Source organism: Thalassophryne amazonica, chromosome 4, assembly GCF_902500255.1.
Source record: "Thalassophryne amazonica chromosome 4, fThaAma1.1, whole genome shotgun sequence".
Taxonomy (NCBI): domain Eukaryota; kingdom Metazoa; phylum Chordata; class Actinopteri; order Batrachoidiformes; family Batrachoididae; genus Thalassophryne; species Thalassophryne amazonica.
In genome coordinates, this window is record NC_047106.1 from 113,750,929 (window position 1) to 113,770,559 (window position 19,631).

Sequence of the window (19,631 nt, forward strand, 5' to 3'; positions counted from 1 at the left end):
CTGGATGATCCGTTTGATATTGGGGCACAAATTGTGAGGGGCTCTCATCGCAAGGCGAGGGTTTTTAAAGACCGCCAGAATCCGCTGACATACCTGGACGATATTCTCCATGAAAGATATAGATTCTCAGCCGAGGGAATTCGTTATCTTTGTCAGCTGATCAGGCCAGATGTCTGTAACATCACCCATCATAGCAATGCCCTGACGATCGAGCAGATAATGTGCCTTGCGCTTAGATATTTTGCCAGTGGCCAATTTATGTATTAATGTGCCTTGCGCTTAGATATTTTGCCAGTGGCCAATTTATGTATTCCATCGGTGATGCCGAACATCTGAACAAGAATACTGTATGTTGTATGATTTGCAAGGTAGTACTTGCTCTATCTAAACTATTGGATGCATTTGTCGTTTTCCCTGGCCATTTATCCGCAATGCAAATCAAAGAAGGGTTTTATGCAATCGCGGGTAATTACTAATATCAAAATACGTCTAATGCATGTCCATTAATTAGGCGAAGTGGGGCTTATCAATAACAATTTCTCCTAGGTTTCCCAAGAGTAATAGGAGCCATTGATTGCACGCAAATCCCAATCAGTGCACCCCTGGCAGAGCACGAGGGTGATTATGTCAATTGCAAATCTTTTCACAGTATCAATGTGCAGGTATAGCCGTTCTATTTGGCCTATTTCATATACCCATTATCATGTAGTCCACTCTAAGCTCACCTTCTTTTCACTTATTTCAGCCACATAAGGGTTGCTTTGGTTTGGGTGATTTTTCTAAATATTCTAATATACAATTACTATAATTACATATTTCACATTCTTTTTCTCCCCACATGGGGCTGTCCTGTTGGATAACCTTCATGCCAAAGTGATATATATGTAACTATGACTACGTTTACATGCCGTTAATATTCAGGTTAAGGTCAATATTCCGGTTTCTGAATCATTAGGAATAACCCGTTTACATGCTTAAGCAGACAGAGTTACTCCTGTATACATGGTCATTGGTATCATTTGGAATATCCCCATCTAAACAGCGATGCACGTCGTCCACTGGTGCTTGATTTGGTCTGGCGTTCGTGCAAATCCTGCTTCGTGTAATCCTGCTTCGTGTAAAACCCCTCACTACACACTTTTCTCAAACAGGCATTAACATTTTCTCATTTCTCTCCCGCGGGCTGCCTCTGCATCAAAACAGCGAGCGTCGTCTCTGGACCTGTTGCCAGATTTGGTGCAGCTACGCACAGAAGAGAGGGGGGCAGTGTGAGTTTACTGAGCCTGCAGATGGTAAGCGCATCGGAGGCAGAGCAATCGCGGTGATATGCCGACCAGTGCCGCAACCGGCCCGCTTGATAAGGACGCAGAACACAATGCGCTGTTTATCTCTGTTTCTGTGGTGTCCGGTGGGCTGCGCGCGCCGCATACAAGTAGTTGCCGTACTCAAAAGACCAAGATTCCTTGCGGATAGGACATGCACAGAACACAAAATAATGTTCCTTTCTTTGGGGATATCCCGATGCGCGTTTATATGACCTGATATTCGGGTTAGAAAAGGAGTAACCCAGGGGTCTTATTCGGGTTTTTAAAAACCGGAATATGAGCAAATTCGGGTTTTTGCGGGTGTTTACATGGCCGTGCGCAACCGGGTTATTGCTAATATTCTGGTTATGAAAGGGTTATTGGCTGCATGTAAACATAGTCTATGTTAACAGAATGACCATTAATGGCTTTAAATCCTTAGATAGGTAGCCTATTTAGGATACAATAAATTAACCTAACATCTATTAGTAGGCCTATGCCCACTTCTGAATCGTGTTGCATCTGGGCTTAATTAATGAAAGAAGGTCATTATTTTACACATATCAGACATCCATCCATCCATCCATTTTTTTCCGCTTTATCCGGATTCGGGTCGCGGGGGCAGCAGCTCAAGCAAAGCCGCCCAGACCTCCCGATCCACACACAACCTCCCCCAGCTCCTCCGTGGGAACCCCAAGGCGTTCCCAAGCCAGCCGAGAGATGTAGTCCCTCCAGCGTGTCCTGGGTCTTCCCCGGGGCCTCCTCCCAATGGGACGTGCCCGGAACACCTCTCCAGCGAGGCGTCCAGGGGGCATCCGGAAAAGATGCCGAGCCACCTCAACTGACTCCTGTCGACGTGGAGGAGCAACGGCTTGACTCCGAGCTCCTCCCGAGTGACCGAGCTCCTCTCCCTATCTCTAAGGGAGCGCCCAGCCACCCTGCGGAGGAAACTCATCTCGGCCGCTTGTACTCGCGATCTCGTTCTCATGACCATAAGTGAGGATCGGAACGTAGATTGATCGGTAAATCGAGAGCTTTGCCCCCCTACTCAGTTCTCTCTTCACCACGACGGTCCGATACAGCAACCGCATCACTGCAGATGCTGCACAGATCCGTCTATCGATCTCACGCTCCATCCATCCCTCACTCGTGAACAAGACCCCGAGATACTTAAACTCCTCCACTTGAGGCAAGGACACTCCACCGACCTGAAGAGGGCAAAGCACCTTTTTCCGGTTGAGAACCATGGCCTCGGATTTGGAGGTGCTGATCTTCATCCCGGACACTTCACACTCGGCTGCAAACTGCCCCAGTGCACGCTGAAGGTCCTGATTTGACGAAGCCAACAGAACCACATCGTCCGCAACCAGCACAGACGAGATTCTGTGGTTCCCAAACCAGACCCCCTCTACACCCAGGCTGCGCCTAGAAATTCTGTCCATAAAAATAATGAACAGAACTGGTTACAAAGGGCAGCCCTGGCGGAGGCCAACATGCACTGGAAACAGGTTTGACTTACTACCAGCAATGTGAACCAAGCTCCTGCTGTGGTCGTACAGGGACCGGATAGCCCTTAGCAAAGGACCCCGGACCCCGTACTCCCAGAGCACTCCCCACAGGGTGCCCCAAGGGACACGGTCGAATGCCTTCTCCAGATCCACAAAACACATGTGGACTGGTTGGGCGAACTCCCATGAACCCTCGAGTACCCAATGGAGCATGTAGAGCTGGTCCAGTGTGCCGCGACCAGGACGAAAACCAGACTGCTCCTCCTGAATCCGAGGTTTGACCATCAGCCGAATTCTCCTCTGCAGTACTCTGGAATAGACCTTACTGGGGAGGCTGAGGAGTGTGATCCCCCTATAGTTGGAACACACCCTCCGGTCCCCCTTCTTAAACAGAGGGACCACCACCCTGGTCTGCCAATCCAGAGGCACTGTCCCCAATCGCCACGCGATGTTGCAGAGGCGTGTCAGCCAAGACAGTCCCACAACATCCAGAGACTTAAGGTACTCAGGACGGATTTCATCCACCCCAGGAGTCTTGCCACCGAGGAGCTTTCTAACCACCTCGGTGACTTCAGCCTAGGTAATGGATGAGTCCGCCTCTGAGTCCCCAGTCTCTGCTTCCTCTTCGGAAGACGTGACGATGGGATTGAGGAGATCCTCGAAGTACTCCTTCCACCGCCCGACAATATCCCCAGTCAGGGTCAACAGCTCGCCACCCGCACCGTAAACAGTGCCGGTGGAGAGCTGCTTCCGCCTCCTGAGGTGTTGGACGGTTTGCCAGAATCTCTTCGAGGCCGACCGATAGTTCTCCTCCATAGCTTCCCTGAACTCCTCCCAGACCCGAGTTTTTGCCTCTGCGACCGCACGGGCTGCGGCACGCTTGGCGTATTGGTACCTGTCAGCTGCCTCTGGGGTCCCACCTACCAACAAAGATAAGTAGGACTCCTTCTTCAGCTTGACGGCATCCCTTACTTCCGGTGTCCACCACCGGGTTTGGGGATTGCCGCCGCAACAGACACCAGAGACCTTGCAACCACAGCTACTAGTGGTTGCATCAACAATGGAGGAGGAGAACATGGTCCACTCGGACTCCATGTCTCCAACCTCCCTCGGGATCTGGGAGAAGCTCTCCCGGAGGTGGGAGTTGAAGACCTCGCTGACAGAGGGTTCCGCCAGTCATTCCCACTAGACCCTCACGATACGTTTGGGCCTGCCAGGTATGACCGGCTTCCTCCCCTCCCAGCGGATCCAACTTACCACCAGGTGGTGATCGGTCGACAGCTCTGCCCCTTCACTCGAGTGTCCGAGACACGTGACCGAAGGTCAGATGATACGACTACAAAGTCGATCATCGACCTCCGGCTCAGGGTGTCCTGGTGCCACGTGCACTTATGGACACCCTTGTGCTCGAACATGGTGTTCGTGATGGACAAAGTGTGACTAGCACAGAAGTCCAACAACTGAACACCACTCGGGTTCAGATCAGGGAGGCCGTGCTTCCCGATCACCCCCCTCCAGGTCTCACTGTCGCTGCCCATGTGGGCATTGAAATCCCCTAGGAGAACAATGGAGTCCCCAGTCGGAGCGCTATCTAGTACCCCTCCCAGGGACTCCAGGAAGCTCGGGTACTCTGCACTGCTGCTCGGCCCGTAGGCCGAGACAACGGTGAGAGACCTGTCCCTGACCCGAAGGCGTAGGGACGCGACCCTCTCGTTCACCGGAGTGAACTCCAACACATGGCGACTGAGCTGGGGAGCAATAAGCAATGCAACCCCAGCTCTCCACCTCTCCCCATGGGCAACGCCAGAAAAATGAAGCATCCAGCCCCTCTCCAGGAGTTGGGTACCAGAGCCCAAGCTGTGCGTGGAGGTGAGCCCGACTATCTCTAGTCAGTATCTCTCAACCTCCCGCACAAGCTCAGGCTCCTTCCCCCCTAGCGAGGTGACATTCCACGTCCCAACAGCCAGGGGCTGTGTGCATAGACCCATATCAGACATATCAGACATATCAGACATTCCACAGGTTAATCATCTGTAACAGATTTGGAGAACAATTGAATTGTACTTACGCATTTACCCGATCAGCAATACATTGCCAACAAGCCTGTCTTGCTTTATTGGCAGATGATGTGTTCGATTTCCTCCTTAACGTTAATTTCAATTCCTCGTAGCTCCGCATAATAATCGTGCATTCTTCATCGGTAAAGTAAGGTGACAGCGCCATCATTGAAAAATGGTGACGTGCGCTGCAACCTGCCCCTTTAATGTGAACGCGCACAAACTCCAGTTAGGTTAACACAGGTTCAACAAATCAACATCTTAATCAGCGTCGTAGTACCGATTAACACCACTTGAGAACACCAGGTCAACCTCGGTTTAAGAACTTAACTCTGGGTTACATCTGAGTAAGTTAACCCCGCTTCGTAGTACAGGCCCCTGTGCATTTTAACAGACGGGAATGCACCAAATTGCACCATTTTCTAGAAAAATGGTGCAATTTGGTCACCCAGAACCCCCAACTCAATATTGCTCCTCCAACTTTAAAAAGGGTTCTGACTCCCAGGTGTGATCTAAGGTATACATGATTTAGATCTGGTTTGACTACGCATTAGAAATTTGGTGTTTGCATTAATAAAAAAAGAACATAACAGTGGGGGGGGGGGGGGGGGGGGTCTTCAATATGGCTAGTACCTAGGGCCCAGAATTTGGTGCTATGCCCCTATTTGGGGAAACACATTTAACATAAACAAATCCAGTTTTTTTGTGACAAAAGAAAGCTATAAGAGTCTTAAGTAAAAAAAAAAAACAAAAAAAAAATTCGAACCAATTGTTTGCTTGTCTGTGTATTTTGAAATTTCAAGATTTGGTGGATTATTTTATAATACAGACCATGTACAAAGTTAAAAAATAAAAACAAAGCGTCCAGTTATCATTTGCGAGGAACACTGATATTCGAGAGAAGAAAGACTCTAACTACTGTAAAAAGTCATTGTATTTCTGTAAAAGGTGTTAGAATCTGGAATAATAGTTCTGATAGTATTAAATATCTGGTACATTGGTAGGTGTCAAAAGACTATATAAAAATAACATAATTTCTTACTATATAGTAAGCCATACTAGGCTAACTGTTTTTGTGGTTCTTTTTTGTTTATTTGCACATTATATTACTGATTGTTTTGTTGTGTTCAGTTATGTTATTTTTCTTATTGGTACCTTGTTTTGAATGTATTTAAATGTGTATTGTAACTGGTAAGGGGTGGGCGTTTGTAGGCTTTTGCGTCAGCCCATGCCCTTTCGGCCGCACCCAATTGGGAAATCGTTTGAGTTATTGTTGTATTATCTTCTGCTTTTTTGATTTGTTTTGTTTGTAAGAGATTGTTTTGTTGGTATTTTATTTATGTGTGTGCTGAATAAAACTTATTCATTCATCCATTCATTCGTTCATTCTTTCGTTCGTTCAAGAACACAGTACCCAACCATGAAGCATGTGGGTGGAAACATCATACTGTGGGGTGCTTTTCTGCAAAAGGGACAGGACGACTCCACCATATTGAAGGGAGGATGGATGGGGTCATGTATCACGAGATTTTGGCAAACAACCTCCTTCCCTCAGTAAGAAAATTGAAGATGGTTCATGGCTGGGTCTTCCAGCATGACAATGACCCAAAACCAGTGGTGGACACAGTTCCGCTAATTATCGAAGATAATGTTTTCATTATCCGATTAACTTTTCAGATAACTTTGAAAACCATCATTGGACAAATTATCTTATGATAAGTTTTGGTCCGATAATTTTTGGACCGCTAACATTTTTGCAGACGTAGCTTTTGTAGTAGATGCGCAGTTCTATTCTCTACAAACAAAGTCAGAGCTGGTTCCAGGAGAAACTGCTCTGTCCTCTGCAGACAAAGGTCATGCAAAAGAAAAAAGAAAACTCTTTTCTTTTGACCCCATACGGATACATTGGCATTATCACCCAAGTCATCCAAAGGCATACAGTTTTAATTTATGGTTAAAATTTTAACCAAATTAATTTCGGACAAGTTATTTAAATTAACATCACGTCTGAAGTTTTATAAAGTAAAAATATCAGATATATGTTTTAAAGTACTGCACTAATTTTGAAGGTTTTAGTGTGGACATGCTGTGTCCAGATGCATTATAGGTACAGTCATGACAGGAGAAATGCATTTGAGGTGCTCTGATCAGGCTCCACACGGACAACAGCATTAAACTCTTTGTATATTGTGCCTAAAACTCTCGTGAATATATTCTCTGGGCTTATAGACATTGTTATTGTGTTTGTTTAATGTAAAAATGCCAGAAGCCCAGACTGATTCTCCAAAAGCTGAAAAGTCTGTTAAATTGTGATTCAGGCCATGTGATATAACCGGCATCAAAATGCATAGAACACTGCCATCTACTGGTGACCTGTTATATCACAATGTTGTCGACTGCAGGATTTTAAAATTATCTGTAGGTTTCCAAAACCTGAGAGACCACACATGTGGAGATTAAAAAAAAAAAAATCATAGCTCTGACAGGTTTAGTTGTACAGTGTGTGGTGTCAGCCACACGGTAAAAACAACACACACGAACATTCCCAGGTCAAACACCTCGCTTTCTGATTGGCTGCATGTCACATTTAGTTCCTCACGTCCTTCTTACAAACCACACATGGCAGGAATATCTGATAAGATTATATTTAGCGTCATCACAATTGTCGGGGAGTCCTTAAGATTGTCGGAAGGGGAATATCGGGTCCGATATCGGCCTAATTATCTTGCCATGTGAACCAGGCTTGATGTTATGATGCCTCACGGAGTGACTGATTGATCTGTTATAACACCGCACTGAGCCGCTAACCGATCGGATGTTATGACGCCTCATGGAGCGACTGATTGATTGATTCGTGGTTATAACACTGCACGGAGCCGCTAACTGATTGGATGCGATGACACCACACGGAGCGACTGATCAATGCGTTATTGACACCGCACCGCAAAGTTGACCAAAATACCAACATTCTGGGCGCACCAAACATGTTTTTACTATTATTTGATTTCTTTGTGCGAATGACATCATTATTCAAGCATTCAAAAGGCGATTCCTATCGCCACACAATTCCAACCACATACGAGAAAGTTTTTTGACAGTTCTTGTTATTGAAAGAAACCTTGTCTCCCTACGCGGATAGAGTTGTGATGTCATCACGCGTGCGGCGCGCATAGGCGCTGTCTCGCGGGATCTTGAAAATTTCTTTTTTTTAATCCAAATGAAAAAAATGACATTTTACAAAAGCACATTTATTTGTAAACACCAACACGTTACATTGATTCACTTGTGTTGGTTTTCACACAGAATGAATGAACCAACCAATCAGTATGAGCGGAGGCTTAGTTACCCATAATCCCTTTGGGCATCTGTGTGTTAATGTTCAAATATTCAGAATTACTGCATTATTTTAAAATTAACAGATATGTGTTATATATCACTTTGTACATTTTAAGAGTTTACATTAATCTAGTTATTCTATCCGGAATAATTTTATTTATAAAGCAAAACCATAATTCAAAGCTGCTTTCCATTTCAAGACCTCTGCCTCATCACTGGACCACTGTATCCTATCAAGGTAAATGATGCTTTTCTACAGCAGGGGGCAGAGTGCACAAAGACAGAAGAGCTGGTTCATTGGCTGTCTGGGTTTGTGATCACCATTGATTCTATTAGCACCTTTGGCAGTGTTTAAACTCTAAATCAGCTTCTTAGTAGCTGAGAGGCAAAATTTAAAGTTATCAGTTATCTGTAGCTTCTGATAAGCCTTAAAAATGATAACTTTTCAGTTAACTGATTACCATTTATCGAAGCTATCTTTTTGGTTAGCTGTGCCCACCACTGCCCGAAACACACAACCATGGAGTGGTTCCGTAAGAAGCATTTCAAGGTCCTGGAGTGGCCTGGCCAGTCTCCAGACCTGAAATCAATATAGATCTTTGGAGGGAGCTGAAACTCCAAACCTGAAAGATCTGGAGAAGATCTGTGTGGAGGAGTGGACCAAAATCCCTGCTGCAGTGTGTGAAAACTTGGTCAAGAACTACAGGAAACATCTGACCTCTGTAATTGCAAACAGGTTTCTGTACTAAATATTAAGGTCTGTTTTAATATTGTATCAAATACTTACTTCATGCAATATCATGCAAAGTAAGTATTTGAAAATCATACAATGTGATTTTTTTATTATTAATTTTTTTAGATTCTGTCTCTCACAGTTGAAGTGTACCTACGATAAAAATTTCAGACCTCTACATTCTTTGTAGGTGGGAAAACTTGCAAAATCGACAGTGGATCAAATACTTATTTGCCTCATTGTGTATACATCAGACATTATGAATGCTGGTGTAGTTTTCCTGGCCATTTTGAAGTGCAAAAAGTCATGTGTCAGGGGCAAACACAGTAGTTTCCACTGTTTCCTACAAAAAACATGATCAATCTCCTTAGTAACTTCATCAGCATTCAACTACCATGTCCTGTGATGCTGCTCTCAACCATGGAACCAGTATTCAGCAAACTTTAAATGCAAACTTTTTGCAAAGCTCATTTCTGAGCCATTTTCATCACCATTGCTTCAGTACTCTGTCAAGTGGAGAGTTCTGTCCATAATTAGGTATATCCAGCTACCAAGATCTGGTTGCTTCCAGTTTTCCTCCTTGAGAGCATATTTTACCTTGACACACATGAATAGTGTGATTGGCAATGTTGCTCCTATAAAGATGAGGGATATGATGACCAACAGCCAACCAAAACATCCCAGTCTGCTTGAACTTTTATCTGTTGAGGAAGCAGACACCAAAGTTTGCTCATCTATTTCTGAGATAACTAAAATGTACACATTAAATGACTTTAATGAATTCAACAGTTCTGTCACAGAAGTCCACATCTGAACAAGTACTTCTTCTGGGTATCTCTACCACTGTGCCATCCCATACGTTCTATGGGAGAGTGACAAACTGTTCAGCCGTATCACTGCTCCAGCTGCACCATCTGCTTTTCAGAGAAAGGATGTGACAAGCAGCATTTGCTTTCTGTTTTAAAGCAACAAACAGAAACAGGTGGTTGCTCGGATACTTAGGTGTGTTTTAAGATGTACAGTTGTGCTCAAAGGTTTACATACCCTGGTAGAATTTTAGATTTTTTTTTTTTTTTTTTTTTTTTTTTTGGCCATTTTTCAGGGAATATGAGTAACACAAAAACTTTTTTCACTCATGGTTAGTGGTTGTGTGAAGTGAATTATTGTAAACAACAGTGTTTATTTACACAGTGTAATTTGTCAGCATTAAGCAACAAGAAAAACAAGAAATACTTGTACTAAGGTCATCGTCAGCCACGAGCCCTAAGCTTCACTAAAACACCCAGACTTTAAATAAGGGTGAGGCCGCGGCCCGCTCTCTTTACTAATAGAATGAATTTAAAAGGGTAAAAAGCACAGTAACATACTATGACAGTATGCTAGCCATATGAAAGAGAAAATAAGTGCGTCTTAAGTCTGGACTTGAAAATCTCAACAGAATCTGACTGTTTTATTGATGCAGGGAGATCATTCCACAGAACAGGGGCACGATAAGCGAAAGCTCTATGACCAGCAGACTTTTTATTCATACTAAGGACACAACATAGTCCTGCACCCTGAGAACGCAGAGCCCAGGCCGGTACGTAGGGTTAAAGTAGGTCAGCTAAGTAGGAAGGTGCCAGTCCGTGAATAATTTTATAGGTTAGTAGCAGAATCTTTAAAATTTGATCTGACATGGAGAGGAAGCCAGTGGAGAGATGCCAACATGGGTGTAATGTGGTCAAACTTTCTGCTTCCTGTCGAAAGTCTGACAGCAGCATTTTGAACCAATTGGAGAGCCCTAATGCTGGACTGTGGTAAACCAGAAAATAGAACATTGCAGTAGTCCAATCTAGAAGAAACAAATGCATGAATCAGGGTCTCAGCATCGGCCATAGACAGGATGGGACAAATCTATATTTCGCAGGTGGAAGAAAGCAGTCATCATAATATCTTTAATGTGGAGGTCAAAGGACAATGTAAGATCAAAAATTACCCCATGGTTCCTCACTTTGTCAGTGTGATGTATGACACATGAGCCTAGGCTAAGCATTAGCTGGGGCCTATATACAGTGACAAAGTAATACAGCTGATTTTTTATTCTTGGCAATGTGTAGCATCGTGAGCAGAGCGGAGAATCACATGTTCAAATGAATTATATTTTTGACCCTGACCAACTAATAGACTAAACCTAGATTTATAAATAAGAGCAATACCCCTTTGCATTGCTTGGCATCATGAGGGACGTGACTAAATATGTACGCCGGTGGGCAGGCCTCATTTAAGGGGAGGACAGCTTTAGGTTTTAGCCAGGTTTCAAATAACGCAATTATATCTAAGTCAGTGGTAAGCAACTTGTTCCAGAAAGGGCCAAGAGGGTGCAGGTTTTCTTTGCAGCCACTGACTCCACCAGGTGATTTCACTGATTAATATCACTTTGAGCAGATGGAATCAGTTAATCAGCGAAATCATCTGGTGGAGTCAGTGGCTGCAATAAAAACCTGCACCCTCTTGGCCCTTTCTGGAACAAGTTGCCCACCTCTGATCTAAGTGATGATACATAATTAGATTGTTAATCAGCAATGATTTTGAGGACAGTGATCTTATGTTAATTAGTCCCAGACTAAGAACCTCAGTGGGTTGACAGTTGGACTGTTTGGATTTAAGGGTGGTTCCAGAGTAGCATATATAAGATGCCTGGAAGTAGGTTTAGGTTTGAGACATTCCATGTGGTTGTAGGTAGCAGACACAAAATATTTGATGTTGCCGGAACAGCCAGTGGATCATCCTCAATTTCAGTGTCATCCAGTGTAGTAATGAGTATTAAGTTTGCAAAGAATATCCCTCTTTGCGTTTTATGGACAGGTCTCCGGAAACAGGCCACAGCCTCAACTGGACGAATTTCCCTCCCTGCCACATAAACTGCACTATCACCATAGTGGATTTTCTGCATTAATTTCCCCAGTAAGCTAATGGATTCCACACCCACATTTGTCATAAGCCTTGCATGGTCTCTAATCACCTGCTCCATGGCCTGCTGTTAAGTCTTAATGTTACCCTCTCTGTAGAGCGCTATCTATGTTCGCAGACAAGATGGCGGTGGCTTCCCCATTAGTGTTGTGTGCTGGGGGGCTGGGGTGGACATGGTTTTTTGGATGTGTGTTTATTTTCCTTCCTAGGTGGTTTGGAACTGATCTCTGGGAAAGCTGTGCTGCAGAAGAGTCTCTCACCTTTATTATGATGATTGGCTGCACCTGCTGTGATCTCGTGCGGCTCTCCATTAGGAGGAAGTTACGACACCTGTGATATTCACGTGCAGATCTAAGGGCTTTCAGCTGGTACCTATGTGGTAATGAGAAGCTGCATTTAAGCCAGCAGTGAGTTGGACTGGATTGCCGGAGAATTGAACTTTGTTGCATTCTTGTGACGAGTATGTGAGGACGCTGAGGGCTGCTCCAGAAGCTGACATCACGTCTGTGAAGGAGGATGAGGGTGAGAGGCAAGCGCTGTCAGCACACGTCAGAGGTGATTATTCCTAAAAGCTAAATTGTTCATATGTTGTGACGTTTGACGCAGTTAAAATTAAAGAATTGAAGATAATTGTTCTGATTGCTCCTCACGGCTGTGGTGAAGGGATTGATGATCTTCCACTCGCTGTGAGCAGCTGTTTGTGTGAAGTAGGTCCGCAGTAAGATCTGAACGTGTTGCTGATAAGTGTGCCTCTGTGGAGAAAATTGTGGATAATGATAGTATGAATAACCTCACTTCTGCTCTTCCTTCACAGAGCATTGTTCTGGAAAGCCACCTGGGGGGGGGGGGGGTGTTGACGGAACGATTGAGTCCAGAAGATTTGGGCTCGGATCTGTTGTGGCGCTGAGAGAGAGCGCCACTTGTCCACCTCACCAGACTTTTATTATTTAGATTTTATGTACAGCACAGGGTGACAGTAATAAATCTGTTTTTTCTTTCTGGAGCTGCTTCTGGTCAATTAGTGCTGGGTTCTGTTGGACTCTGGGCCGCTCCTCTGTCCGCATCCCTCACATAACAATTAGGGTGAAGGCTGTCCAGCAGTGTGATCACGGTACCGCAACCGGGCACCAAGCCCACAGTTTGAAAGCCGTCATCCAACAGCCGGCATTTCTAGGATAATGCTAATGGGCATGCTAACCGGCCCAACACTTACCTCGTATGGAGAGCCCATAATCTCTAACTCCACTGAGCTAAGAAGCTGTTCTAGCTTACGGACATGGCTCGCTAAAAGAGCCACCCTATCTACCAGCATTGTGCATAATTTATGTAAAGTGTGTAGTGTATTTTGTGCACCAGAAAATCCAAGAATGTAGCCAAGCTAGCATGAGCTAACTGCTAACAAAATGTTAACCAATCCTAAGCTTCACAACAGGAGAAATTTAGTTAAATAAAATTCACAACAGATGCACTTAAAAACTAAAAGAGGTGTCAAACAGAAACAGAAGAAATGAATACAGTCTTGTAGTGATAAGAAGCACACAGTCTGTCGTAAGCAAGTATTCACGTTTTGCGGACAATTCAGGATTTGGAGCTGATTCACGTTTTGGGGGCTAACACTTTCCATCTATAGAGGCCATGAGCAACTGGACAAAAACATAGGATTATTTTAACCTCAAATCATCACTTTCACAGCCAGTTCACGATGGATACATGAATATTTACAATTTACTGACTGTCATTCACTTTATGCACCATAACCTGCTGAATCTGAAGACCAAGACATATTCAGTGATTTGGACATGTTCATGTATCCATCCCCTGATTGTCTGGCTGTAAAAGTGAATATGTCTTAAAATAATTCTTTTTTTTGTTTGTTTGTTTGTTTTTGCAATTATTAATGGGCTCTTAAATGGAGGCACTAAACTGAAAAATAGAATTGTTGGACACACTTCAACTGGTAGCATTCATTCATTTTCTGTACCCGCTCACTCCGATTAAAGGTCATGGGGGAGCTGGAGCGTATCCCAGCAGTCACTGGGTGAGAGGTGGGTACATCCTGTACAGGATAGAAGTAGAAGTGGCTTCCACTCACTTCTAAAGACATGCAGGTTGGGTGAATTGAAAACTTTACAGTACAAACCATGAAGCCACAGTGCTGCCCCAACTGATAACAGTAAAATGAATTAGGCTGATCTAAATTAAGTTTAAATAAACATTAGGAATCTACAGCAGGCCACGGAGCAGGTGATTAGAGACCCTGCAAGGCTTATGACAAATGTGGGTGTGGAATCCATTAGCTTAGCGTGGAAATTAGTGCAGAAAATCCACTATGGTGATAGTGCAGTTTATCTGCCAGGGAGGGAATTTCAACAAGTTGAGACTGTGGCCTGCTCCCGTAGACGTGTCCATAAAAATCATAGAGGGATATGCTTTGCAAACTTAATACCCATTACTATATTGGATCATGTTGAAATTGAGGATGGCCCAATGGTTGTTCCAGCAATATCAAAGATTTCATGTCTGCTACCTACAATGCGTGTGGAATGTCTCAAACCTAAACCTACTTCTAGGCATCTTATATATGCCACTCTGGAACCACCCCTAAACCCAAACAGCTCAACTGTCAACCCCACTGAGGTCCTTAGACTGGGTCTCATTAACATAAGATCACTGTCCTCAAAATCATTGTTGATTAATGATTTAATTATTGATCATCACTTAGATATGATTGGGTTATGTGAAACCTGGCTTAAACCTACAGCTGTCCTCCCCTTAAATGAGGCCTGCCCACCAGTATATACATTTAGTCACGTCCCTCGTGATGCGAAGCAAGGCGGGGGTGTAGCTCTTATTTATAAATCTATGTTTAGCTTATTAGCGGTTGGGGGTCACAAATATAACTCATTTGAGCATCTGATTCTCCGCTCCGCTCAGGATATTACGCATTGCCAAGGTCAGAAGAATAAAAATCAGCCATATTACTTTGTCACTGTATATAGGCCTCCTGGCCCATATTCTGAATTCTTAGATGAATTTGGTGCATTCATTTCTAACTTGTCAACGAGAGCAGATAACATTCTGATCATTGGTGACTTTAACGTTCATATAAATAAGCCTTCTGATCCCCTCTGCAAATCATTTATGGAATTTGTGGATGCATTAGGATTTCGGCAATGCATTCAGGATTCGATGCACATTAGTGGAAATACCCTGGATCTGGTTCTCGCATGTGGTATTGCTGTCACGAATAATGACATCGTGCCTCTTACATCAGTGTTCTCTGATCACTCAATAAGTTTACAGTTTCACTGCCGTGTTTAGTGGAACAACAACCTTATTTATCATTACGGCGATGCATCAACTCCTCAACTAAGACTGAACTAGAAGCTAGATTGCCTGATGTCTTAGCCTCACTTTTGACAAATACCCAGTCAGTAGACAGACTTGTGGATAGTTTAAACTCAGTGCTCAAAACGACACTTGACATGATTGCACCACCTGTGTTGAAACTGCGCTCCCCCAAATCGCAGTCACCTTGGTTCAATGATTACCTGCATGACGTCAAGCATAAAGCAAGAGGTCTAGACGGAAATGGCGTAGTTCAAAATTAGAAGTATTCCACCTTGCATGGCGTGATGCTATCTTAGACTATAAGCATGCACTATTGGCTACAAAGCGGACCTACTACTCTGATTTGATCAACAAAAACAAGCATAACTCAAAGTTCTTGTTCAACACGGTGGCAACACTTATTCATGGACAACCACCTGTAGTTCGCTCTCCTTTTACAGCACATGATTTCCTGGATTACTTTGAGAAGAAAATAGATAACATTAGGTTGAACATATCCCAGCATGCCTTAACCCAGCCACTACACGCTGCTATTGAGGTGGGCGCCACTACTGAGGTATTACCTAGATTTACAGAATTTGATGGTATCTCTCTAGACATGCTGACGAAACTCGTAACGTCAACAAAAAGCACAACCTGTTTATTTGATCCTATACCAACAAAACTGTTTAAGGACCTGTGGCCCACTCTTGGGCCGATTGTGCTGGAAATTATTAATCTTTCTTTAACTTCTGGATCTGTTCCTAAACGTTTCAAATATGCAGTGATTAAACCATTACTTAAGAAACCTAATCTTGACCCTAGTGTATTGAAAAACTATCGGCCGATATCAAATCTATCATTTTGCTCTAAAATTCTGGAAAAAGTGGTGTCATGGCAGCTTGTAGACTATCTTACTGAGAATAATCTCTTTGAGCCGCTGCAGTCTGCTTTTAGAAAATATCATTCCACAAAAATGGCTCTCACTAAAGTGGTGAATGATCTTCTGCTTACAACGGATTCGGACACCACTACGGTTCTGTTGCTGTTAGATCTCAGTGCTGCATTTGATACAGTGGATAGGCTGGAAAATCATTTTGGGATTACTGGGAGTGCCCTTGCATGGCTGACGTGACGTCATACTTGACCAGTCGTTCTTACTGTGTTTTGTACAGTAACACTACCTCTAACCTTAGTGACATGAAATTTGGGGTTCCTCAGGGGTCTGTCTTAGGCCCCCTGCTTTTCTCCCTTTATATAGCACCCCTTGGGCACATATTGAGGCATTTTGGGATTACCTTTCACTGCTATGCAGATGATACTCAGTTATATATGCCGATAACTGCTGGTAATCTCGTTCACATAAAATCCTTAGAAGATTGCCTTGCATCAGTGAGACGTTGGATGTCTAGAAACTTCCTACTTTTAAACTCTGATAAGACTGAAATGATGGTTCTTGGTGAAGTGAGTCATCGGCATCAATTTGACCAGTTAATGCTTAGCCTAGGCTCGTGTGTCATACATCACACTGACAAAGTGAGGAACCTTGGGGTAATTTTTGATCCTTCGTTGTCCTTTGGTCTCCATATTAGAAATATTACTAGGACTGCTTTCTTCCACCTGCGAAATATAGCAAGATTTGTCCCATCCTGTCTATGGCTGATGCTTGGACCCTGATCCATGCGTTCATCTCTTCTAGATTGGACTACTGCAATGTTCTATTTTCTGGTTTACCGCAGTCTAGCATTAGGGGTCTCCAATTGGTTCAGAATGCTGCAGCCAGACCTTTGACACGAAGCAGAAAGTTTGACCACATTACACCCATTTTGGCATCCCTTCATTGGCTTCCTGTCCTAGTGAGATCAGATTTTAAGGTTCTGCTACTAACCTATAAAATGATTCATGGAATGGCACCTCCCTACCTAGCTGACCTAATTAAACCTTACGTACCGGCCCGGGCTTTACGTTCTCAGGGTACAGGACTACTTTGTGTCCCTAAGGTGAATAAGAAGTCTGCGGGTCACAGAGCTTTCTCTTATCATGCCCCTGTTCTGTGGAATGATCTCCCTGCATCAATAAAACAACCAGATTCTGTGGAGACTTTCAAGTCCAGACTTAAGACATACTTATTTTCACTTTCATATGGCTAGCATACTGGTGCAGTTTTGTTTTACGCTTTTTACTCTTTTAATTCATGTTATTAGTAATTGAAGTGGGCCGCTGCCTCAACTTCACCTAAATTTTGGGTCTTTTAGTGAAGCTTAGGGCTAGCGGCCGGCGATCACCTTAGTATTTCTTCTGTTTTTCTTGTTGATTAATGCTGGCAAATTATACAGTATTTTTTTGTCTTTCTGATGCCTGATTCTGTTTTTTCTCTCTGTTTAAGGTGCAGCTCCATCCAGAGATGGGAGTTGTGTTTGTGTTGGCGATCCTCCTGTCCAGTGCACCAACAGCAATTCTTATATATTCGTCCGTGAATTGTTCTGTGAATTATTTCTGTAATTTATGATTGTAGCATGGCCCAAGCAGAGGGTCACCCCTTTGAGTCTGGTCTGCTTGAGGTTTCTTCCTCAGAGGGAGTTTTTCCTTACCACTGTTGCTCTGGGGGTTGGTAAGGTTAGACCTTACCTGTATGAAGCGCCTTGAGGCAACTCTGTTGTGATTTGGCGCTATATAAAGGAAATAAATTGAATTTAAATAATATTTATACAGACCAATTTCATTAATCTGTTTTGGCAACTGAAACAATTTCTTTTGGATTTCTTTTTTTCACTGTATTTGCAAACAGATGTAATTTCAAAATAGTTTATGCAGTACTTTTGTTATAAAAACTTTCACTGTTGAAATACTTATATTATTAATTAATATTATTAATTAATATTATTAATATGTGACCACCTTTAACTGCTGAACTCACTTCAAAATGCTGTTTTATCTCCTTTAAATTAAAGAATGCTCTCCCACATAAATAAAACAGTTATACACAGTTTCAGAATAAAAGCAATGACTGGGGGATGGAATAATTATGTTCTAGAATGATTATATGGAAGCATTAATTTAATGCAGAGACAAAGTGAAGCTGCAAATAAGCAAATTTACCTTCAACGATTTCCACCGAGCTGATCTGAAGTTTGCCCTGAGTCACCATCTCAGCCGTGCTGGATGTTGTGGAGATCATCAGTGAGTTTGCTCGTATGCTGGTGTGTGTGCGTGAGCGGGATTGTTTTTGCTCCTCTGTTCCACTGAGGTGTGGCTTGTCAGCTGCTCATGTTACCTGTTGCCATCCATGAGCCCCAAGACACACACGCCTCCCTGTTGACGCTGTGCGACTCCTGAACTCATCTAATGGGAGCCAATCAGTAACATAAGCCACAGCTTGTATGTTCAAGTTGAGTCCGTGTCCTTTTAACACAATAGTCTGACATTCACGCAGAACTCTGACACCTGTCCACTACAGGTAATGAATAGCAACAGATCTAGGCTGTGAAAGCTGAGAGCACCTGCAGCCGTGTATGTGTCACAGGCCTTTAGGTCCACCTTGTTGATTGGATTTGACCTGTTTTTATTCCTTCAGAATGGTCTTAACTGCTTTTCATTCTTCTTGGGATAGAATCAACAAACTTGTAGAAACATTCCTCAGAGATTTTGGTCCATGTTGGCATTACACAGTACAGATCCATGCTTTGTTGTTGTTTATGTCAAATTCTGATCCTACTGACTCACTAGCGTGTTGCCTGTGGGGATCCGCGGGCTCCAGATTGGGTAGTGTTTAGAAAATACACTCAACAAAAATATAAATGCAACACTTTTGGTTTTGCTCCCATTTTGTATGAGATGAACTCAAAGATCTAAAACTTTTTCCACATAGACAATATCACCATTTCCCTCAAATATTGTTCACAAACCAGTCTAAATCTGTGATAGTGAGCACTTCTCCTTTGCTGAGATAATCCATCCCACCTCACAGGTGTGCCATATCAAGATGCTGATTAGACACTATGATTAGTGCACAGGTGTGCCTTAGACTGCCCACAATAAAAGGCCACTCTGAAAGGTGCAGTTTTATCACACAGCACAATGCCACAGATGTCACAAGATTTGAGGGAGCGTGCAATTGGCATGATGACAGCAGGAATGTCAACCAGAGCTGTTGCTCGTGTATTGAATGTTCATTTCTCTACCATAAGCTGTCTCCAAAGGCGTTTCAGAGAATTTGGCAGTACATCCAACCAGCCTCACAACCGCAGACCACGTGTAACCACACCAGATCGTCTGAGACCAGCCACTCGGACAGCTGCTGAAACAATCGGTTTGCATAACCAAAGAATTTCTGCACAAACTGTCAGAAACCATCTCAGGGAAGCTCATCTGCATGCTCGTCGTCCTCATCGGGGTCTCGACCTGACTCCAGTTC

The 19,631-nt window shown here is 43.5% G+C and overlaps 1 protein-coding gene across 1 annotated transcript in view; it reads right to left on the reverse strand.

Moving 5' to 3' along the window:
- The window catches only part of stoml3a (stomatin (EPB72)-like 3a), a 37,982-nt gene extending 19,325 nt beyond the window's left edge, over positions 1–18,657 (reverse strand). The window contains exons 1-2 of the mRNA XM_034168441.1: positions 18,317–18,657; positions 9,536–9,639 (exon numbers count right to left, since the gene is read on the reverse strand). Coding sequence (XP_034024332.1) covers positions 9,536–9,639; positions 18,317–18,395 — 183 coding nt within the window. The 5' untranslated portion in view covers positions 18,396–18,657. The remainder of the gene's footprint in view (positions 1–9,535; positions 9,640–18,316) is intronic.
- Between the last annotated feature and the right edge of the window lie 974 nt (positions 18,658–19,631).